The sequence below is a fragment of the Talpa europaea genome (genome assembly GCF_964194135.1).
Source record: "Talpa europaea genome assembly, chromosome: 5".
In the NCBI taxonomy this organism is placed as follows: domain Eukaryota; kingdom Metazoa; phylum Chordata; class Mammalia; order Eulipotyphla; family Talpidae; genus Talpa; species Talpa europaea.
The window spans coordinates 18,378,108-18,403,634 of NC_140071.1; the positions used below are offsets into that span (position 1 = coordinate 18,378,108).

Sequence of the window (25,527 nt, forward strand, 5' to 3'; positions counted from 1 at the left end):
GTCAACTCACATAATTACAGAATTTTTTCTTGTGATGAGAACTTTCATATTTACTTTCTTGGCAAGTACAGACTTCCAATACTGGGTTGGATAAAAGTGGTGAAAGTGGACATCCTTGTCGTGGTCCTGGTCTTCGTGGAAAAACTTTTAGCTTTTCACCATTGTTCTTAGCTATGGATTTGTCATATGCAGACTTATGTTGTTGTGGAATGTTTCCTCAGATCCTATTCATTGAGAATTTTTATCATAAAGGAATGTTTAATTTTGTCAGATGTAGGATATCACATTCATTTGCAGATATTAAACCATCTTTGTATCCCTAGAATAAATTCCACTTGATCATAGTTTCTGATCCTTTGTCATACTATTGAATTTGGTTTGCTAGTATTTTGTTGAGGACTTTTGGGCCTATGTTCTTCAGGGATGTTGGCCTTAATTTGTTTTCTTTTGTAGTGTCCTTGTCTGGTTTTGTCTTCAGGATAATGCTGGTTTTGTAAAATGAGTTTGAAAGTATTCCTTTTCTACATTTGGAAAAATTTGAGAAGAATTGATGTTAACTGTTTTAAATATTTGCTAGAGTTCATCAGTAAATTCTTTTTGTCCTAATTCAGTCTGCTTACTACTAATTGGTCTGTGTCGTTAGTGTCTTTAGGAAAATTATCTGCTTCTTCTAGGTTGTCCAATTTGTTGGCATGTAATTGTTCTAGTTTGTTAAAGTCATTCATATTTGTGTAGTATTAGATGAAACATTCCTTTTTAAGTTTTATTTGAATCTTTTTCTTGGTAAGTCTAGCTCAAATTTTTTTTTGTCTTTCTGAAAAAACAGCTCGTAGTTTCATTTATGTTTTCTTTTTTTTTTTTTTTTAGTCTATTTCATTTGTTTTTGCATTGATCTTTATTATTTTCTTCCTTCTGTTACCAATGGACTTACCATTTAGTGTTCTTTTTCTAGTTTCTGGAGATGTAAAGTTAGTTTGTGCCATTTATTTATCTCATTGTGTATACATATTCAGGAAAGGATCATTTTATTCCTGCTTTCAATACTAAATAGTAGTAAATTGTCATTTACATAATAAACTTCCCAGAAAGTATGTTTCTTTTTATAGTGCTTCTCATTGTAATTGCTACGTAATTTCTGCACGTTAATGAATACTCTCTAGTGCTGGTGTCAATATCAAAACCAGTGCTTAAAACTGGATTTTTTTTTAATCTTTTTTTCTGCCTGCTTCATTTGTAATAGTTTTTGTCATTTGCTACCAACTATTTCCTTGGTATTTTGTTTCATTAAATAATCCAATTTGAAATGACTAAAATTATTCAAAATATAACTATGTAGTAACTACAGTTGCATGGTATATGACACTGTGTTCCATTCTGCATAAAAGTGTGACATGATATAGATCAGGGGACAGCAAAATTTTTCTGTAAAGGCCCAGGTAATAATTTTAGGCTTTGTAGGCCACTTTCCTCTGGAATTGTTGTAAGTACTCGTGTGTCACTATGTTCTAATAAGACTTTATGTACGAAACAGGTGGTAGGGCATATTTGATTCTGAAGGCTGTAGTTTGCTTAGTCTGACATAAGTATAAAATTGAAGTTTTATATAGGTGATTCTGTAAACTAGATTGACATTTCCCACTGCCATTTGTATTTTTTTATGAGAATATAAAAAGATAAATTTAGGGCCTCCCCTGGTGGCGCAGACGATTGAGCGCTGCGCTGTGAAGCTGTCCGTAGCCTCTGCAGCTCCGGTTGGATCCCCGGTCGCTGGGTGAGGGTCCCACATGCTGCACAGACCTCTCCTGTCTCGCCCGCTGCTCCCCTCAGCAGTGTACTTCAACATTCTGCCTTTTCTGTTCCCCTCTGGCTCTGGTGAATCCTCTCACCCTCCCGCGCTTCTGACTGTACCCAGTGCTTGCATAAATAAATAAATTAATCTTTAAAAAAAAACAATTAATCTAAACATCTGCTTAGAGCCTTTTTGTTTCATTGTATAAATTTCCTTGGGTTAAATTTCCATGAATGGTATAAAGGGGCTAACGGGTCTGAACACTGTAGGCAGCGTCTGAATGTACAAATTTCAACAAATTACAAGCACACCTACAGAAGCCTGAGTTTTTATATTTCATCTCAAATAGCTTTGTGCTTAGCCCTTAACTCCTATAGGCATTGCCATGTTTAGCCTGGTGAGAAACTTGATCATTTCAGTAATGATCATGAATCAAAAAGTTGCCTGGTTAAAAAAAAGAAACAGGAAACAGCAAAAGTAATTAAGAGTAATTTCTGTGAAATTAAAGTTTGTATTGTAGTGGAACTTCAAAACCAACATTGGCGACTTTTATAACAGAATTATAATAAGATCTCTGGCACAAGGTAGACAGTATTCTATCAGCTTATGAGTAGTCAGTTTTATTAATTTTGAGTATGTTCTTTCATTGAATTTGTGGTTTAAGAAACACTGGGCTAAACCCACACATTATTTTAGATTAATTTAGAAAGACCTCTTCTACCAGAATTGATCTTCCTCTTTCTTTTTTTTTTTACCATTTTTATTATTTTTTATTTTTAATTTATGTATTTTTTTACATTATTTTTCATTTTTGTACAATGTATGCATTTTCATCTTGGTTATAGTCCCCTTAAAATTTCCACCACCCATTCACCCGTGAACTATATCATCATGGTCCCTTGTGCTCTTCCCACCCTTGGTTTGATCTTTCTGTTTCTAAAGAGGTGTTCTGGTCTCATAGTTGAGACTCATGTTTTCTGTTTCTTTTCAGGTTGCCTCCTTTTGTTTCTGCCTCCAGTATTTACCATTTTTCAGGGTTATGTCATCAGTTTATAGACCTTGAATGCCCTTCCTTACAGTGACTTTGAATAAAGAAGTTGGCTGGCATTAGGAACTTATTTGCTTTCTAAAATATGTATCTTCAAACCATATTAACTTACCTAGGAATCACAAGAGGGCAGACTGACAACCTAGGCTATTGCATTTTTTCCTTTTACCCCTATTTGAAGTTAAAGATCCATTTGATGTTCCTCTTTAGTAATATGGGTGGGTTACTGTACAGATTGTCACTGAACTACATGTTTTCTGTGACTTAAAAATTTTAGAGGATTATGTGAGTTTTTTTTGTTTCTGAACGTAACTAGTTTACATTATCTGAAGCTTCAGTCCTTAAAGATTTATTCATTGAGGATGGTTTATTTTAAACTTGGGGTGGTTTTCCTGTTTAAAAAACAAAACACATTGTTGGTATCAATCAGTGACTCATTGGGACTTTTAAGTCTTTTGGTGACTTATTGGTTTTAATAATCTGTTAAATGTGGTAGTACGAATGATTTATACTGGAAGCCCAAGATTGGTAAAATGTAGCACATCTAGAAGTAAATGTATTCATTAGCCTTGTTAGTGTCAGAAAGTAGAGCTGCACTATATCTAATGGAATATATATCAATAAAAGCTGTGCGTGTGGTATATTACAAAACTGTCACTTCATGGCTTTGTCCCTTAACACAGGAATATAAAATCTTATGGTAATTCAGGCACCTGATTTAAAGTAATTGGGTTGGGAGAGATGAGGTAGAAAGGTAATCATAAAGAACTAATAGTCTGAAATATTTAACAACAAATAGCTTGATGAGCAACAATAACTTCTAAAATCATCAGTGTATTAAAAAAAATCAACAAGACATTATGTTTCATTTAGAGAATTCTTATTTAGTGGAAAAAACATAACAAAATGCATTATAGGAATCACAGAAAAATACTAATTATACATTTGTATCGAAATTGAGTCATTTATCTAGCCTTTAGTAGTATATTAAAGATCCTGAATGTGAAATAGGAAAGTCACGAATTTTATTTCTTACTCTTGGTAACAAGCGACCTTAGCTGAATCAATTTATAAAGTGCTTTAAAAAGGATAGGATTAATTCAGAAAATGCATGAATCTGTTTAATAGACATTTCTACTCAAAATGAAACAAGACTCACTTGTGGAGGATAGTACATTAAGAGACATTAACTGACATTAACTGTGACTGGGTTTTATTTTGTTTTTTAAGTTGGATCATCTTCAGAAATGAAACTTTTGGTCATTTAATTATGTTGCTATAACTTTCAGAGTTTTGCAGAAGTTCAAATGATCTACAGAATAGTAACACTCTTAAATCTGATAATATTCTTTTTATTTTATGAATCAAGTGATGTTAAACTACAATGAATGAACTTTGCCCTGCTTTATTGACTAAAACAGGTTTTCTGTAATTGGCTATTGTGAGGAATTTTTTTAATGCAAATGATGTATGCTATATTAACGCAATAAAAATATTTTTTAAAAAAATTTTTAAGAGAAAGAAGAAAGCAGATTCCTTGCTCTGGGATATAATAAGCTATTGTAAAGAAAGAACAAGTCCCAGTACATATCTTAAGCCTTGATTATCTATTGCATATTTATCTGCGGTATAATTTTAATTCCAGGATTTTAATAGCGAGTCAGTTTGTCTTTGAAATTTAAGCAGAACATAATCAGTTTGTAAATCTGCTTTTTTAAAAATGTCATTATGGACTAAAGGTCAGATACTTTGGGTTATTTATATTTAAGGACCCCAGAAGATTCTAATATTTCAGGTAAAAGAAAATTGCAGTAAAGAATTTCCATTTTAAAACATTTTGGAAATGACTGTAAATAGATAATATAGCAATTCAGAAACTATCCAGAGAGAAACCATCTGTAAATGAACATAAAAAATTGTAAACAGAGAGGCGTTAGGGAGATACAGAATGTTTTTGACCTCTATGTAAACATTGTTAATATTACAGGATATGTGGAAAGGGTAGTTGGATGCTAGAACATATGACCTTCCATCAGAAAATCACATATTTAATTAGAAGTGCTCAAAGCATTAAAGACTTTTAAATGAGATGTAAAGTGTGTTTTAGGATGGCACTGAAGATATTGACAATCCATAGCTAAAGTTGGTTTCTTTTACCTGTAAAAATACTCTAAAAATAGACTTTATTTATAAAATGTAGCTTAATTAAGAAAATCAATTCAGAGAAATTTTCCATGATTTGAAAATGACATATTAAAGTTAAATTCTGTGTCAAGAATCTCAGCAATAAAGTCTTAGGAATATTACGTCTTTGTTAAAGGGTAAAATTTTTTTAGTGCATGTCCTTAGAAGAATTAAAGGCTGACAGTTACTGAAATAACTCCTTTATGTTGTTGAATTATTTCATGAAGAATTAAAAAGGATTATTTTTCCTTTGAGATTAATAATTCGTGGTTTATATTTTTAAATTAATATTAGATATTTTTGAGGCTTTGAAATTATCTTAATCAGTACCTGTATATTTTTGTCATGATTTTTTGTTCTTTACATAATAAGCACTATTATCATTTGAATGTCATAGTGTTAATTGGACTATAGTTGCTAATATTCCCTGCTGTAAACCACTAAGGAATTCTTTCCTCCCAGTTCCTAAAATTTAGCAGGTAAGAGATCATTTTTATACTTCCGCTCAAAGATTTAAATGGGTAAGTAAAGCAAATTAAAATTGTCATCTTCAGTAGTCATTAAGGATGAATTGTGCTGAATAAATCATTTTTGTTACTTTATTTTTAGGACACCAACAGGAGATTAAAAATTTATTTCTAAATAGCAACTGTTTTTGTATATATTTGTGTACTTCTATGTAGGTTTAAGTAGTATTATGTTAATAGTTCTTATTGTATTATGTTGATATATTTCTATCTTTACTCATTCATGAGGAAATAATGAACTTATTTCATAATAGACTTGAATTTACTATTTTCAGTGGTATTTATATATATGGTATTTTTGTCCTGTTTATCCTGCCTTTCTTCTTTTGTTATCTTTAGTTATATGCATATGTTGGTTTACCTGTATGAGGAAATTCTTCATAATACCAAAGGCATTACCATGCCTCTCAAACAGTGATAGGTGTTAGCATATAAAGGTCTTGTCCCAGCCACCATACAGGACCACCAACATCATAGAGGAAAAGGAGGTGATGAATGTCCTCAAAATCTTCTCATTTGTATTGAGTAACAGCATTACTTTTTTACTTAATTATAACTACTCCAGACCTTTACGAAACAAACTTGGGTGGTACCAAGATTGTGAGATGTTCTCCCTACTTGCAAATATACAAAAATGTTGGAACTCTAGTTTCAGAAAATTTCAATCAGTGCAAAAACAAAGGAAGGCATACAAAAAAATTGATGATACATATAACTCTTCACTACTATAGTAATAAGTATCATTTTTAAAGTTACTATGTAATGATAATGTATAAGAATTATATTTTCGGTTTAGGTGTAAAACCATTATAATTATGAATATGTTTTATTAAAATACAAATGTGACTTAGAAAACACCAATACTATTATTTTGTTTTTATTGCACTGATACTGTTAAAATTTCCCTTTTATCTTCAGATGTAATTTTTTTCTTACCTTTCATTAATAGGTAGTATAGATCAATCAGTGTTAAAAGAATTACCCCCCGAACTCCTGGCAGAAATTGAATCCACCATGCCACTTTGTGAACGTGTGAAAATGAATAAACGCAAGCGTAGCACAGTTAATGAAAAGCCAAAATATGCTGAAATCAGTTCAGATGAAGATAATGATAGTGATGAAGCTTTTGAATGTAAGTATCACGTAACTTTATTATTACCTAGAATTAAAAAGCAAATTGATGTGTTTGTCTCATTCATAATTTTTTGGACTAGCAAGATTGTAATGATCCTAATTCTTAATAATATACTGTAGCTAGTTTTTTTTTCTTTACACTTAAAATATGTGTAAAAAATGAGATCAGTTGGCACCAAGAAAAAAAATTTATTGGGCTCTAATTAGTGTCACATAACACAAATATGTGTCTCTATGCACTTAGCAAACATTTATTGCATTCCTATTCTATACTAGACATTAATAATAAAAATACAAATAAGATGTGATCCCTGTCTTTGAAGAGCCTTCAGTGTGTTGGGGGAAATATATAAGCCATTATGTACACTGAGAAAAGTACAGTGATAATAGGGTGCTATGGGAACACATTGGATTGGCATCAGAATCATAGTGGGGGTTCAGGGAACACTGAAAGAGGTGACACTTGAGTCTTGAACGACAGGAGATAGCCAGTTGAAGAAATATTTAAAACCATACTTTCACTAAATTATGAATGGATTAGCCACATTGCCGATTATCTCTGTGGTTTGGACCTGGCTTCTCCTTTTTGCCCAGCTGTGTCCTGGAATTCCTCCCTTGTTTCACTGTTTTCCAGAGCTGGCTTCTTCACTACACAGCTACCTCTCTACAACACTGTGATCACCTGTCTTTGCACTAGACTTGCTATACCTCGCCTGTCTTCCTACTGGTCCACTGAAAAAGTTCTTCTCTTTTATCCCTATCTTCCTTCTTCTGGAGCAAGAGAATTGAGCCTAGCCAAGAGGGGTCAGCAACCTTGTTTGACTTAAACGGCATTCAGTGGAAACAGACTATGGGAGATCTTCACTTGTGTGCCAACTGACTTAGTCATTATGACCAAAAGAAGTGGGAAGACCACCAGTGTGTTCTACCTTTTCCACCTAGTGTCCATAGATTGAGGTCTGACAAGCAAGGGCAGGAAGGACAGATGCATGTTGCCATTTTTAAATGTATATTGCTAATGGAAGCCCTTCACCTCCAGAGTTTTTAATCAATGTTCATTTACTTTGATCTTCTTAAAACTGTGAGCTCTTGAGCTGTGAGCACTAGACTATGACTGAACAAAAAGTTTTAAAATTGAAATAAAATATATAGCAAAGCTAACCTGACATTTAATTATATGTATGATTGTTATTTGTATCATCATGAGATGTATTTACATGTATTACATTTCAATGGCTAAATTCTTTTTTATTATAATTGAATATTTTGGGTATATGGGAACATAGGCTCTGAAGAGAGGAGAAAGGAGATTTGGTGGCCCAGAAATTCACTTCCTGTTATATATACACGTCTCTCCTTCACTTTCCCTCTCTCTCTCTCCCTTGATACATTGCCCCTTTCTAAAGGGAATAGCCTTGGGGAAGGAGTTCCTTAATTGTAGATTGATTTCAAATCATATTTCAACTCCATAAACTTGAGAGTGGCTGCCTGCTTTGCTATATTGATGAGAATTCAAAAGCTGCATCACAGTTAAGTGGGAAGGAGAGCATAATCATATATGCTCACCAAGTGTAAAACAGGGGAGAGAACCACATATTCCTCTTGTCATCAGTACATCAGTGTCTTTGCTTTTTATTTTGAAATTAATGTCTCATCAAATGGAAGCACATAGATTCATCTTAAAGCCATGGATCCCATTATATCTATGTCCTAGTATGTTACAAGCTAATAATAGAGAACCTGTGCTTTAACCCCCACTGGGAAAAAGGGAACAAAAGCAATGTAGTAAAATATAGTACAATGCAAGTTGTGAAAGTACTCTGAGAACATAAGTATCAACTATTATACTGATTTGAGAGACTATTTGAAACTTAAGATTTACTGCAGTTTAATCAGGTTGTTCTCATTAAATTCTTTATTGAAGGATAAGGGGAAGGATCAAAGGGTCATTTTCCAAGTTGGACCACACGTATTTGTATACCCATGGTACAATTACTAGGTTATTGGGAGGATTAGCAAAAGAGGTACAGTGAAATTTGGAAAGGAAGGGTGGAAAACATCTAAGCCATTTTACATACCTCATTATTGAACTGCTTTCCTACTTATTCAAGTGTCATGAGAGACATGAGAAAAGCACAAGCCAGTCATAATGAATTGGACTATTGATAGCCTTATGATGATATACAATGTATCATAAAAGGTGAGGGGTTGTCATTTTAAGTTGCCATCCCATTTTTATCCAAAATGCCTAAAGTTTAATAAATAGGAAACAAATCTCTAATGCCTACATAAATTACCACCAATTACTGTCCTGAATGTATTTGCTAATAGCTATATGGTTTTCAAGCATTTTCCAATTATAGAATTGAATGCTTGAAATGAATGTCTTTTTGGAGGTTAATGGGTGTTTTGGTGGTGGGTGAAATGTGGTAACATACATCTGAAGCGGTGTGAACCTATGCCATTAAATCAATATAATATGGGGCCTCCTAGTGACACAGGGGTTAAAGACACAGTGCTATTAAACTCTCGCCAGCCACTGCAACATGAGTTCTATCCTCAGCCAGGAAGATAACCCACATGGTGCAACAAACCTCTCCTGTCTCACCCACTCTGTTTCAGTAGATCTTACTATTCTGCTCCCCACTCTGTCTCTGGTGAATCCTCTCACCCACACCCACACCTGCACTTCTGGTCTACAACCCAATTCTTGTATGCATAAATAAATAAATCTTTTAAAAATATAAATGATATATAATATTGTAAACCAGCATTATCTCAATAAAAATAATACAGTCAATATGTGAAATAAAATTCAAAAAGACTGGGCCTCCCCAGTGGTGCAGCGGGTTGAGCACCGCACTGTGAAGCTTTCTGTAGCCTTGGCAGTGTGGGTTTGATCCCTGCCGGCCAGCGAGAATCCCACACGGTGCAGCGGACCTCTCCTGTCGTGCCCGCTGCTCCCCTCTGCAGTGTATTTCTGTCGTCTGCCTGTTCTGCTCCCTGCTCTGTCTCTGGTGAAGTCTCTCACCCTCCCATGCCTCTGGCCTGTACCCCAGCTCTTGTATAAAAATTAAAAAAAATTTAAAAATCTAAAAAAAATAATTCAAAAAGACTAAAGTCAAAGTTGAGGTCATAGATACTTTTCTCTGAAGAAGCTTGTATGTTGGTTATCATTCTTCATATTTAATATACATTTCAGTACTTGTTGAAAAATTTTTTCATGTATGTTATATACATAAATGACCTGTTTCTCTGACATGTATTTGCACACAAGCCTATTTGTATAGTACATGAGGCAGCCCCTCACTAAGAGAATACGGAAGGAGGGGCAGAACCCTTCCTCTTCCCCATATATTTCACTCAAATTTAAACTGAATTATAAAGAAAATCATTGAATATTTAAATTTATCCGTTTACCTTTGTTTTTTTATGAACGTTCTCACTGTGCCAAACCTATGACCACAAAAAAGTGGGAACAAAGTTACCTTCTCTGCTATGTTTTCAGTAGACTGAACAGAGGTGTGCAGAATCTGAACCAAACTAGAATCTTGAGTAGGAATAGCTAGGGTAGTGTGTAAGGGTTAGCTTAGTTGGCTGTTGACGTGAGGACATGAGCACAAGCATTTATGGTACATGGACCAAAGTTTAGCATCCTTAAATCTAAGCCAGGTGGGAGATTCAAGAGTTTTAAGTTTTTATGTATTGATCATATTTAGGGATTCAGAATAAAAGTCAATCACCAGAATGCAAGGGAGTCAAATGATTAACAGACTAGAAAGTGTTTCCTTGTTAGCAACAAGTATTCACCACAACAACCCATGTATTGCCCAAGATGTAGTGCACACCAGTTCTCTGTTTTGTTTTAATGATACCCAAGAGCAGGTGTGGTAAATAGTTGTCATTTGTTCTGTCCTCCAACTCTCATTGGACTGACATTTCTAATCAGTCTTTCTTACTGAACTATGATGCTTCCTCCAGACTCAGAATTATTCTCAACTACTAATGCTCCAGGCAACTCTTAACCAGTTGATTAGACTTGATATGTCAGATGAAATTTGTTTGCCCATTCTGCCTAGAGGATTCTGCCATACTGGTGATTTTAGCATAGTACTAAGACCTCTCAAAAGAGGCATTGAAGGTAGGATGCATAAATCTAAAAAGGCTTTCTCCTTGGGTTTCGGCAAGCCTGTTCTTAAGAGAACTGTATTCATTAAATGAGTATTTGCAGATACACAGATTTATTCTCTCTCTTGAGGCTTGTGATGTTAGGTTAGCAGAGTGTGGAAATTATACTTAAGTTAGGGGTTGAACTTAGCTGTTAATTATTGCTATACATGGTTACCCATATTCTGTAACACTTTCTCAAAATTTCCTTTTCCTCCAAAACTCATTCCCTATCAGTAATCTAGATGCTTTAAGGTGTTTCTATTTCTCATCCAAAATCTTTATAGATTGTTTTACATGTCTTAATTAATGCTGAAGTTTAGATATTTTCTTTACTGACTCATTGAGTACCTTTCTTTAAAATGAGCACTGTGGTTCAGTTCCTAGAATATTCCTATCTATATTTTTAGCAATGCAACTTCATGTAAAAACCTTTAAATCTAAATAGATAACACTAAAATAAGTGTTATCATTTATAAAGTACATTTGGTACATGTGGGACATTTATAAAGTACAAGTTTTAATTGTCTTTTTAAATAAGGTAAATTATTTGTCATGGGGATTTGCTTCTAGCCTCTAGGAAACGACATAAAAAAGATGATGATAAAGCTTGGGAATATGAAGAGCGTGACAGAAGAAGCTCTGGGGATCATAGGAGAAGTGGCCACTCTCATGAAGGAAGAAGGAGTTCAGGTGGTGGTCGTTATCGAAACCGAAGTCCATCAGATTCTGACATGGAAGATTATTCTCCTCCTCCCAGCCTTAGTGAGGGTAATTCATCAGTGTCAACGGATTTCTTACATAAGCCAATTTAAATTTCGGGCTCTAACTTTGAAGAATATTGATCTAACTTTGATACCATCCTCTGTTATTAACAAGTAATAATTTTTAATCAAGACAAAAGTATATATTTTGATTAGCAGTGATTATTGTTTAAGTATTTAATGTTCAGGAAGAAATGAAAATGGAAATATTTTAAGTTGTCATTACTGCCTTTCAGTATTTCTGTTTGTTAATTTTAGTTGCTAGAAAAATGAAGAAAAAAGAAAAACAGAAGAAGAGGAAAGCTTATGAACCAAAGCTAACACCTGAAGGTAACATTTTAGTTTGTCTTTATTCACAGTGTTCAACTTCTGTTTTCCACTTGAAATGTGGATATAAGTTTCGCTTTGTTTTCTCTGTTGCAGAAATGATGGATTCTTCAACTTTTAAGAGATTCACAGCCTCAATAGAGAATATTTTAGACAACTTAGAAGATATGGATTTTACTGCATTTGGTAAAAGCAGTTTTTAAATATATTTTCTTACCTCCAGATATAAAATCAATTTTAAATATATTTATTAGCCTATGTATCTAGCTTTCTGCCATTGTACTATAGAGGAAACAGAGGCATGATCTGTGTACCAAATTTGAAATGTAGCTGTGGAGTAAAGTCTATCCTGTGTTATCAAGAAACTGAAAACTTTAGTATAAAAATCAAGTACTGAATTAGTTAAGTTTTAGATATTGTCTTAAGAATGCTGAGATTGCAATTATCACAGTTAATTAGAGTCATTAAGAAAGCCTTTATACAGATGAGATTTGAGTAGATCCTAGATAAGGAAGGTACTAATATGAATAAAGATGCAAAAATAGGAACTCCATCCATCTGTTCTTTTATCCTAATAGCAAATATTAATTGAATACTTATTATTTTGTCTATAGTATGTTAAAGTCTAGTGATGCAAAGATAAATATCCCAGCCCCTGACTTTTAGGTGATATAGAATCTAATATGGACAGCATTGCAGTGGGATTAATGTAATATTCATATATTACTTTTATAATAATATGTAAAGATCTTGCTTGTAAATTTTTAAAATGTTAAGTTTATGAAACACTTCTATAGTGTTTAGAACTACTCTAAACAATTATCTGCCACCTTCAGCTGTGCGTCAAACATTAGTTGTTTGTTTTGTGAGCATTACTTCTATATCATTAATACATTTCGCAGTATTTGGAGGGAGTATCTGATCATTTCTAAAATTTTCCAGTTTTGTTCTGAGAAACTGTCTTCCATGTCATTTCCAATCCCAATAGGAAGACAGTTGGCACTCTCAAATCAGGATAATCTGAGGGGGAATTATTTACAAAGAGATCCATTACAAATGTTGGGGACAGAGTAGTGCTGGTTAACAGGTTAACAGCTATGGAACCATTACAACCCTGACACTCACAGAAACAAGGATAAAAAGAAGTCACCAAAATTTTCTCATTAGGAAAAAGTTGTACGGCATACTGCCCTAGGGGGAAAAAGCTGGTCGGTGGACATAGGCAACCTGAGGAAACCTTGCAAGGAAGGAGTCAGGGATATAAATACCCTGACCTCACTTTCCTTCTCTTTGATCTTCTGACAGGGCACCCCACTGGCTGAACCCAAACAGAAGCCAGAGGGCATGGGAGACTGTTGATGTAGTCCATACAGGTCAGCCTCCAGCATCCAAGACCATGGTTAAGGAGGGTCCACAGTATACCTAAAGTAGTGAAGATATCTCTATCTCTTCCCATTTTAGACAGAACTCTTAATTAAAATCCCTGTGCTTTTTCATTCAGGGTTTTCTCGAGGTTTCCAGAGACTCTTAGGTTATTATTGTTTGTTTGTTTTAATGTGTTTGTGAGTCCAGAAATTTTAAAAATTAAGTTTACTATTTTGAAGTGTTTCTTTCACATGAATTGTTGTGTTTGTTTCGTTTTTCAGGTGATGATGATGAAATTCCTCAAGAACTGCTGTTAGGAAAACATCAGCTTAATGAACTTGGCAGTGAATCCGCTAAAATTAAAGCGATGGGTATAATGGATAAGGTAACTCATTAAAGTCAAATCCATAAATTTACGTAATTACTAGTGTTTGAAATTAAAGTTTTAAGGTAGTTTGCGAAGCTTATGAAAAGATAAAAATTAAAAGAACGTTCATGGTTGCTTTGTGAGAATCTTCAGTGAGCTATTTCTTTAAAAAATAAACTTGAGGGCCTCCCCGGTGGCGCAGCGGTTGAGCGCTGGGTTGCGAAGCTGCCTGCAGCCTCTGCAGCCGGTTCGATCCCCGGCTGCTCCCCGGCCACCAGAGGAGGGTCCCACATGGCGAGCAGACCTCTCCTGCTGCCCGCTGCTCCCCTCAGCAGTGTACTTCGGTCCTTCTGCCTGCTCTGCTCCCTGCTCTGGCTCTGGTGAATTCTCTCACCCTCCCGCGCTTCTGACTGTACCCAGTGCATGTATAAACCAACCAAACAAACAAACAAACAAACAATAAATAAATAAATAAATAAGACATGCCTCTAGAAAAAAATTTAAAAAAAAAATAAATAAATAAACTTGAATCAGGCCTCCCCTGGTGGTGCAGCGGTTGAGCGCTGGGCTGCGCCGATTTGTTCCCTGGCCGCCGGCGAGGGTCCCACCAAAATTAAATAAATAAATAAACAAACAAACTTGAATCAAGGTAGCATTCTGCACATTATTCCAAAGAAAGTCATATTGAAAGAAAAATGGAAGACCTGGATTATCTCAAATATTTAGATTATGTCAATGCAAAAATACACTTAATTTTTCTTTAATATTTGCTGTAGTCATTCATAGTGGTGAAAGAGTAAAGGTATAGTTTCAGAAACAGTTGATAAGCATAGTTTCATTGCTGGAAGCTTTATAATAACTTTTGAGTTTTATTTCTTTTGAAGTCTTGCTAAATAGTTTTTTTGCACTAATTAAATAGTAGAATATTTTGTTAATGATAGTAACTTCAAACAATAGTGACAGCATCAAGAGACGGCATCCCATGATTTTATAAAACCATCTCTTACCCCATAAACTATAGCATGATTGCTGTGTAAATAATTTTAATGCAACTCCTCTTCTAACCAGGCTCTCTTACACAGAATTTTCTACTCCAATTCATAAATTTCCTGATCTGTAATAGAGAAGTAATGATTTGATCTTCAAAGATACTAAGAGAATAAAGATTATGTTTACCTGTAGAATTTATTGTGAGCAATTTAGTTTTTCAATTTCCCAGTTTTAAAGTTGGCTAGAAAAGATTCTGATTTTTTTTTAATTTATTTTTTTTTATTTTTTTAGTTACAAAATAATCAGTTATTTCCTTTTTGCTTATTTATGTATGCGCCATGTTCTAAGTAAAAATGTGCCATAAATTTGATTTTTTAAATTCAGATAAAATTGACATGTAACATTTGTTTCAAGCATTAAACATGATTCATTATTAGTATATAGTATGAAATGATCTCAACAATAAATCTAGTTTACATCATCACCACACAAGTACAAATTTTTTTGTGACAACTTTTAAGATCTGCATTTAGCAACTTTCAGTCATACAGTATAGTGTTTATTAACTATGTTACTATTCTTTACATAAATTTCAAGGACTGACTTATCTTATATCTGAAGTTTGTACCTTTTGCCACCTTTACCCATTCTCTCACCCCAGTTCCTGCTTCGGAAAACAATCTGTTTTCTATGAGTTCAGTTGTGTATTGGTTGTTATTGTTTAGATTCCACATAGTGAGATCACATAGTATTTGTCTGTTTCTGTCTGATTTATTTCTCTTAGCAAAATATCCTCAGGGTCCATTCATATTGTTGCAAATGGCAAGAGTTCCTTCGTATGGTGAAGTAACAGTTCTTTGTGTATAGAGTCATGCATCACTTAATGTGGGGATGCATTCTGAGAAGTGCATAGTTAGGTGATGTCACCACTGTGCAAATGCCATAGAGTATAATTACACAAGTCTATATGGTAGGAGGTATAGCCTATTACACACTTAGGCTGTGTAGTATAATCTGTTGAGATCACCATCAAGTTTGCAGTTTGCCATTGACTGAAACATTGTTAAGTGATGCATGACTGTTTACCACATTTTCTTAGTCCATTCATCCATTGATAAACATTGATTGCTCCCATATCTTGGCTGCTGTAAATAGCACTGCAGTGAACATGGCGGGGGTGCATGTAACTTTCTGAGTTAGTGCTTTTATTTCCTTTGATACATACTAAGAAGTGGAATTGATAGGTCACATGGCAGTTCTGTATTTAATTTTTGATGACCCTCCATACTATTTTCCATTGTTGCTGCTCCAATTTGTATTTCCACGAACAGGACACAAAGCTTCCCATGAATTTGACATACATACATATATAGCATAGAGTTAACCAAGAATTAAGATGCTATTACTTACATTGATATTACTATGATGTGCAATGAGTGATAATAGGGATTTGTTTTATAAGTTTCATAACTACTTATTTCTAACTATTTAAAATTTGCCAAGTGAACTTGCTGAGTATTTTCAAAGTAGGACGATTTACCAAAAGTCTCAGTAGTCTCATCTGCTGTGAAATTATCTAAAGCAATATTTGTGGGAACTTTCTTCTATATTCAAGCTTAAATAATCACAATGTACTTAATGTCATTTACTCTAATGATCCTCCCATTTGACTCTTGTGCCTGATATGGTTAGAAGCCTTGACTGCCTACTAGACTAGCAAACCTATTCAATTAAGAGAAGATTAGTAACATGTCTCCCGGCAGAACCTCTAAATCAACTATTAATTTTTTAAATAGAGAAAGCATCCTTTGTAAGAAATTAAATAGATATTTTTTAAAAGAAAAGATTTCTATTAAATAAAGCATATTATTTCACATAATGTAACTTTTGTCATTCACATTTTCATACTTCTGTTATTCAGTATACTATCTTGGTATACTGAATCAGTATACTTAAGATACTGAATATCATTATAGTGTGGAAACCAAGTTATAATTAAGTCAACAAGAGAAAATTTGAGAGACAGTTCATGTGTGTATGTGTCTTCATATGTATGTTCACTGTCACTGCCAGAAGTGCAGAGACCAAACATTCAAACAAACTGAGTCTTGATTAGCTGTATAGTAAGAGCTGAGTTAGTAATACGTATATGTGTCCATTCTGTGTTTGCTCTTCTTTCAGAGCAAGTGATTCTTTACATATTTCAAAGAGAGAAGCTTTGTCTTTTCCCACTCTTCAAGAGGGTGGTAATGGGTTATATTCCATAGCCTAAAGAGGGTAATTGTTTCTTGAATAATTCATCATTTTTACCAATGACTGATGAAAGAATTTGTTGTTTATTTTAGCTTTCTACTGATAAAACTGTGAAAGTCTTAAATATTTTGGAGAAGAATATTCAGGATGGGTCAAAGCTTTCCACTTTGTTAAATCATGTAAGTTCAATATTTGTACTTTTAATTTTGACATATATTGTTGTTATTGCTGAGATATAAATTTTTCATTAGGAACTTTGATTTATAGAGAAAGTTCCAAATGTCATTAATCTGAGCTTGTTACCACTACTTACAAGTTACATTCGTTAGCATTGCTTTTAGAATTTCACCTTTTAGATATTCAAAATTAATGTTACAGTGTTAACTTACAGATTTGACATACAATAAGTATGTAAATTCAGTTTAAAGGACTGTTCTTTAATCTATCATTATGTTCTTCATTGTGTAAGTGTATCAGTGTGTAAATGCTGTTTCATTTATGAAATGATTGATGGTAGTATTCTTCTTCTTGAACTTCCCTGGAGAAATAGAAACCTTTTACTGATTTCCTAATGTATCCCAAAACATTGATCCTTATGTACCATATTTATACCTAACATATGGTTGTTGAAAGGGTTAAATAAATCAGTTCATGTAAAGTGCTAAACTGTGACTGCCACATCCTAAGTTCTCAGTATATATCAACTGCAGCTGTTATTGTATTTTTGTATGTTTATATCAAAAGCAGTAGCAACATGGTATAATGATTTATGAATTAATTAAAGTAAATTGCTGAGTCTACTTTCTTAGCATTGCAGTAGGCTTTCAAAATCATGTACATTCAAGTTGATGTTGATATTTCTGTTCTAATGAATATAAGCACTAATGTTTATAGTCATTTAATATAAGAGGTAAGAATTTGGGAAGGTTTTGATTTATTTAAATTTCTTTATTTTTAAAAGCCTGATTACAAAAGTAGTGTATTTGTTGTAGAAAATGTCCAGAGCTCAAATAGGTCTGGCAAAAACCACATTTAATCCTTTTTGATATATATACTTTCATTCTCATATATGCATATATACTATATATATTTATGAGCTACACTGGATTTTATCCCATGAGTGACATGTTCTTGTGCTTCAGAAGCCATGGGATTGCAAAGTGATCTACTTGGAATGAAATATCTAGAAAATAATCTCAAGTGGTAGTTCTATGGCTATTAAATATGTCAGTATTTTTCTAGTGTCCTCTTTTTAAATTACTTTTTTGGATTATGGAGAAATCTGTAGTCGTAATCTACTGCATCTTTAATGTACAAGTTTTGTTTAAAACATTTTAGTAAGAAGTTGTGATAAATATCAAGAATCTGAACTTCTATAAGAGGGGGAAGGGGGAAAAAGTCAAGTAGGGAGGGAGTACACTGACAATGGAGGAGGACGATGAGTATTTTGGTGGTGGGTGTGGTTCTGTAACAGCATCTGAAGGGAGAAGATCCAGTACCTCTAAACTGCAAACAGCGTTGTAAACCTATGTTTTCTCAGTTTAAAAAAAAAGAAAAAAAGAATAAACTTCTGGAGAGCTGATGACTCAGCTTAATGAAACTATTTTCATTCCTGAAAACCTTAGCACTATTTGATGTGTTGGAGGTAGCCGTAATATTTAGCATACATGATGAACCTCCTTAACTGATTCTTTGAAAAGAAATTTTAATGTCTAAGAAAAGTTACTTAATCTTATTTTTTGAATGAGGGAGAACTAGAATTAGGAAAATGTAGTCAAATTTTTGGGCATTAGTCATTAGAAAGTCCCTCTGTGCTTTCCATATATTAATGCTTTTTATCTGTTTTCCCAATGTATAAGCTGAAAGTGTACCTAGAATATAAAGTTGATACTTCAGAACTAAATATATAATAGAAGTATTTTTTTATTATTATTGCTACTGAAATACCATTATTTTACATCCTTGCTAGTGTTTTGACAGTATAGGATTTCCCCCCTCAAATGTAGTCATCATAGCACTCCCACCACCAAAGCACCATATTTGTCAACCACAGTGCATTGTGTGCTTCTACTCCCTTATCCCTCCCTCTTCTCACCTTTCCCCTTTCAACCCTATGTTAGCTATTTTTGCTTTGTTCTCACAACACCAATAAGAACTAACAAAGTTTTTTGACTATCATAATGTTTATAACACATACACAAGATGATTTACATATAGTTTTATTCTTTAGCTAAAATCATAGATTTGAGTAAAGTACACAAAACATAAATGTAACTAAAACTTCTGCAGTGACATGTCATCTAGTTGTGAAATTAGGAGAGTATATTGTGTTTGAAAACAATGAAACAAATATTAAATCCCATAGTAGTACTTCATTCCTTATATTTTTAAAGCATGTACACAAATCAAATCTTTGTCTTGTCTTTCACTAATGAATAGCAGATATATCATAATGTTTATGTATTTTAAAACTATAGGTGTGTTTATTTTCATTTCCTTAACAATGTGCTGTTTTATAGAATAATGATACTGAAGAAGAAGAAAGATTATGGAGAGACCTTATTATGGAGAGAGTCACAAAATCAGCAGATGCCTGTCTTACAACTATCAACATTATGACATCCCCTAACATGCCAAAAGCTGTATATATTGAGGATGTAATCGAAAGAGTTATACAATACACTAAATTTCATTTGCAGAATACACTTTATCCTCAGTATGATCCTGTTTACAGATTAGATCCTCATGGAGGTTAGTTTACCATTTTATGTCGATTGTTTTTGAGTAGAACATCAAAGTTATTTGTTATATAATTTTACCATGTTGGATGATTCCAAAATGCAATAGATTAAAATGGCACCATAATTATTAATTATATAAATTTATAATAAACACTGGCTTTGATTTTTGGATTTGACTAAAATATAGAACTTTTAGTTAATCTAATACTTGGTTCATTTATTAAGCAATTATTTCCGCATAATGGAAGTAACTTCTACTGGTCAGGGTAAACTCCAGATACTAATTCTTTTGGTTGCATTTATCAGCCCCCACTAGTATTACTCAGAATATTAGTTATCTGCAAAATGGATTTAAGATTAATATTAGTTCTCTTATTTATAACCTTTATAAATGAACAGTGAAATTGTTAACATATACACACTTTAGGAAGGAGAACAAGCTTAGGTTCATAAATCTGTATTTAACTACCTGTTGTTTAATAATTGCAAGTTAACTTAAAGGGAAATACAATGTTACTGTCTTGCTCCAATGGAGAAAAAAAGAAATAAAGATCAATATTTTAGATACAAGAATTGGGGACTCCCTGGCGGCACAAGGGGTTTAGTCTCAGCACTCTAAAGCTACCAGCAGCCACTGCAGCATGAATTTGATCCCTGGCCAGGGAGCTAGCCCACATGATATGGCAGAACTCTCCTGTCTCTCCCGCTGCTCCCCTCAGCAGTATATTTCAATAGATCCACCTATTCTGCTCCCTGCTCTGTCTCTGGTGAATCCCCTCACCCCAGACACATCTGGCCTATACCTCAGCTTTTGTATGCATAAATAAATAAATCTTTAAAAAAAAATTTCATAGCCACCAAAACGTGCCACGGACGACCTTTTATAAGAATATTTACTTTATACATATTCCCAGATTATAATTTTCTTTTTAAATAAAGAGCCAACTTTATCTGTCAGTTTGTATTTTTAAGTAGGCCAAATAAAAGTGTTCTTTTAATTCAGAAAAATTTTAGTACCGTTTATGAAACAGTGTGAAAAGTTAATATGTTCCTTGTTTCGAATTTTTTTTTTCACTTTAGGGGGCTTATTAAGTTCAAAGGCAAAACGGGCCAAATGTTCTACCCATAAACAGAGAGTAATAGTGATGCTTTATAATAAAGTATGTGACATTGTTAGCAGCTTATCAGAATTGCTAGAGATACAACTGCTTACAGATACAACAATTCTTCAGGTAAGCTCTTTTGAAGCATTTTGTATATTTCCACACCAAATAGTTAAAGAATAGAGATTCTTACAAAGTTCAGTATAACCTTGTTAGTAATAATAATAGCACTCAGTTAATTTTTTCTATTCAGAGTATGTTAACATATAAATAGAAGAAATGAAAATTCAGGGAAGTTTTAAAAAGAAACAAGAGATAGGTGAATGTAGTATAAATTCTAAACTCTATATTCCTGAAAGATATGTTTAGAGGAAGTGATAATTATCAGAATGTTTTCATCAAGAACAACAAACTTTTTTTTTCTTTCTTTATATTGCTGTAGCATTTAATAACTCAAAAGTTGAAGATTAGGTTAATATGACAGCTATGAAGGACATATGTACTAATCTTACTTGAAGAGCAGAGGAAAAACTAGATAGTTATTTGTGAGGGAAAAGAAACTACCCTCTCAGTATTTCCCAGTAAGTTTGTCAATGTTTTTGGAGTTTAATAAGGTAGAATGTTACTGAAATTAGCCAGAGATATGGACTAATTACTGTTTTTGCATATGTGTGCAGGTATCATCAATGGGAATAACGCCATTTTTTGTGGAAAATGTCAGTGAACTACAATTGTGTGCCATTAAGTTAGTCACTGCAGTAAGTATTTATCAATTCATTGTTTTCATTATCCCCATAAAAACAATACTAATATTTAATAAGAATTTCCAAAAGTTAACGTGGATTCACATCTTCCACACTGATTAATATTTCATTTAATAATTCCTTAATATTTACAATAAAATTGGAATTATTTAATATTTAAATTTTGTCCTACTTTTCATATCTGAGATAACCATACCCATCTAAATGAAAATAGTATACTCTTGAGGTCTATAAGGAATGCTATCCTTCATAATAGAAAAGATGAGGAAATTAAATCATTGATATTGAAGTTACTGAAATATTTTTTATCACATGGTGTATTTTTGTTTTCAAATAATTATAACAAACTTAATTTGGAATCTTATAATTATTAAACAGGTATTCTCAAGATATGAAAAACATAGACAGTTAATTTTGGAAGAAATTTTTACTTCACTTGCAAGATTACCAACCAGCAAGAGGAGTTTAAGGAATTTCAGGTAACTATAGCAAAGACCAAGTATAATGAAGAGCTCCATTATATTGTAACGGTCATATATTTATTCTTCATTATTTCTTTCTGACTTTTATTTTCATGATCAAATATAAGAAATACAGTTCATTAGAGCAGCATGAAGAATAGATGTGTGAAATGGCAGTGCAAATTCAGGGCACTCAAAGAAGTTCAGTGATTGAAAAGTATAAAGATCTGTCACAAGGTTTTTCAGTCTTAGTGTTGTTGACATTTTGGGCCAGACAATACATTGTTATACAGTCTGTCCTGTACATGACAAGATGCTTAGCAGCATTTCTGACCTGTATATATTAGATACAAAGAGGAAAAGCCATCTTTTCATTTGTAACAACAAAAATTTTCTCCAGTCACTGGCACATATCCTCGGAGGGGCAAAATCATTACTGGTTCAGAACCACTGATCTTAGAAAAGCAGTAGGAAATTTTTGCACCCAACACTAATGATAAAGGACTGATCACAAAAATCTACAAAGAGCTGATGAGACTCAACAACAACAAAGAAAATAACCCAGTCAAAAAATGGGCAGAAGAGCTAAAAAGAAACTTCTCCGAAGAGGAAATGCAAATGGCCAACAGGCATATGAAAAAATGTTCAACATCACTTGTAATCAGGGAAATGCAAATCAAAACTACCATGAGATACCATCTTACACCAGTGAGAATGGCACATATTAAAAAAACTAGCAACAACAAATGTTGGCGAGGTTGTGGAGAAAAAGGAACTCTCCTGCACTGTTGGTGGGAGTGCAAACTGGTCCAACCACTATGGAGAGCTGTGTGGAGATTTCTTGACCTACTAAACATAGAGCTTCCATATGATCCAGCAATTCCACTCCTAGGTATTTACCCAAAGGACACAGAAACATCAATTCCAAAGAGCACCTGCACACCTATGTTTATAGCAGCACTGTTTACAATAGCTAAGCTTTGGAAACAGCCCAAATGCCCAAAAACAGATGACTGGATCAAGAAGATGTGGTACATATATACCATGGAATGTTACTCAGCATTCAAAAAAGATAAACACATGCAATTTGCAGCAACATGGATGGCACTGGAAGGGATCATGCTCAGTGAAATAAGCCAAAAAGAAAAAGAAAAATACCGGATGGTCTCACTCATAGCAGGAATCAAGAAAACTTAAATAAGGGACCAGGAAAATGAATAACTATAAGAAAGTGAAAATCAAAATCAACAAAAAACTATGAACCAGAGACACTTTCTGGGGGGTGGGGGGAGGGAGGGGAGGGATTGGGGTCAGAATGGGGGGTTGCAATTGTATGGGGAATATAAAAATAAAATTTATTATAAAAAAGAAAAAAAAAGAAAAGCAGTAGGAAATATGGCTCAAAAGAATCAGAGGCAGTTCAAAGAGAATTATATAGGCCATATTAAGGAAGTTGGACTTAATCCTTTATACAATAGTAAATCATTAAATGATATTTTTGAAAGAGAGCAGAAAGATTATTCTAACAGCAGTATAGAAAATAGACATGGAGATTAAATACTTTTAAATCACTAAGCATAGAGAAACTACAGAGTGTTATCCATGGCTGTGCTTAGTATTATTGCCTTTGTTATCATAATAATCATTGTCATAACTATTATCATAATAATCCTGAGTGATTAAATATGTTGACTTGGCCTAAATGGTTATATTTAAATTGTTTTGAAAACTGTCTTCTGTAAAATAATTGCTTTTTAGTTTCTTGGACTAATAGTATATGTAAAAACATATATTGCCTATTAAACCTAAAAAAAGCTATCTACATATAAAAAAATGCTTACGTTTTTTAGCATCTCTAGTACAAAGGATTTAGAAATTGATTTTTCATATTCTATGACAGTGTCTTGAGCACAGATAATTAAGAACTGAGTTTGTAGCAGATTTTAATAAGAAAATGAATACCAGAATGCATGGGCATTTGGAAATCGACTTTTCTCATTTTAAATAACATTTTTCAGAATATTTGATATTTTTAAATTATAAATGTCTTGTGCATATGTAGTGTAGAACTTCGTATTATTAAATACTGTATTTTTCCTTCAATATTTAAATTTTTATTGCCTAAGTATGAATAGACTTGGTATGTTTTCTAATAAATTTAAAAAAATTAAGCATAGGACACTATTATAAGCAACAAGATTAGAAATATTGGTGTAAAGATAGAAATATTGCCTAGAAATACTGGTAAGAAAATATTTTGACACTTTGATAGAAGCAAATGAAATTCTCTTCATACTCTGCGTGATTTAAATATTTTCTTCTCTAATTAAGGTTAAACAGTAGTGATATGGATGGAGAACCTATGTATATTCAGATGGTTACAGCACTGGTCTTACAACTCATTCAATGTGTAGTCCACTTACCATCATCAGAGAAGGACTCTAATTCAGAAGAGGACTCAAATAAAAAAGTAAGGACCCTTTTATAAGTTTTATAACTTTGTATTTTATAGGAAGAAGCACCTGTATTCTTTGCCGTTCTTACAAAACTGAATTTCATCATTAAGGCTTTAGGATCTTTGCAAAGCACTTGATTAAGTCTTAAGAGAGTTGAGTTCTGGTTTTGACTATTATATCTACCTAGTCATGAAACACATGAATCATTTGAATCTGAGTTTGTTTCTCCAGCTATAAAATGTGGGTGATGTAATGCCTTTCAAGCCTGCTAACAAGTTGTAAAATCCATATGAGACATTGAATCTGAAAGTGAATATCACAATAGCTATATTAATAGATAATATATAATTGTAATACAATTCATAAGGAAATTTTTCCTTCACTATTGAGTAACTCATAGGTCAGATTTGTTTCTGGTTTTGTAGCTTTTCCCCATCAACATTTATAATTTTTCTAGGTTCTATAGGATTACCTCAGGAAAGGAAAAAAAAAGAATAATTTCATCTCTTTATTCTTTCATAATCAGATAAAAGTGTGTATGTGTGAAATAATAAACTTATATGGTAAATTAACTGAAAAATGCATCTCAAAAAAGCTGAGGTGACTTTTGTTCTCCCCCTCATCTAACTAATCCCATTGTTCTCCTCTCTTCCCTTCCTTTCCATTGGTGAGCAGTACCCCAATAGTGCTTTATTTACTTATCTGTCTGCGTAAATGTGGTATAGAAATTGTGTTTATAACACTATGCAGATGATATAGTGATATTGCAGTCAATTTTTCATGCATTTTTTTTCAAGTATGTATTAACCAAATTTTTAAAATTATCAAGTGGAGGGCTACAGAAGCCAAGAATCTGCTATTTTTACACATTCTAGTTGACAAAGGAATTGTGGTTGGAAACAAAATTAATGTTAACATATTTCCCTCCAAAATAAAGGAGGCTCAAAATGATATTTTAAGGATTTAACCATTCACTAAAGCTTCAAAACAGTGTTGGTTTGCAGCAATACTGTAAAGCCATTTCCTTGAAATTAGATTCCTGGGCCATCATTTTTAATACATTTATAACTTATACCAGGTTCTTTTT

The 25,527-nt window shown here is 33.2% G+C and overlaps 1 protein-coding gene across 1 annotated transcript in view; it reads left to right on the top strand.

The window, feature by feature from the left end:
• NIPBL (NIPBL cohesin loading factor) overlaps positions 1-25,527 on the top strand; it is a gene marked incomplete at both ends in the record, with an annotated part of 99,704 nt that overhangs the window by 29,049 nt on the left and 45,128 nt on the right. Inside the window, 11 exons of the mRNA XM_084233257.1 lie at positions 6,498-6,680; positions 11,423-11,620; positions 11,872-11,943; positions 12,037-12,126; positions 13,587-13,690; positions 17,008-17,094; positions 19,435-19,666; positions 20,737-20,888; positions 21,437-21,517; positions 21,902-22,002; positions 24,316-24,454. Coding sequence (XP_084089383.1) covers positions 6,498-6,680; positions 11,423-11,620; positions 11,872-11,943; positions 12,037-12,126; positions 13,587-13,690; positions 17,008-17,094; positions 19,435-19,666; positions 20,737-20,888; positions 21,437-21,517; positions 21,902-22,002; positions 24,316-24,454 — 1,439 coding nt within the window. The remainder of the gene's footprint in view (positions 1-6,497; positions 6,681-11,422; positions 11,621-11,871; positions 11,944-12,036; positions 12,127-13,586; positions 13,691-17,007; positions 17,095-19,434; positions 19,667-20,736; positions 20,889-21,436; positions 21,518-21,901; positions 22,003-24,315; positions 24,455-25,527) is intronic.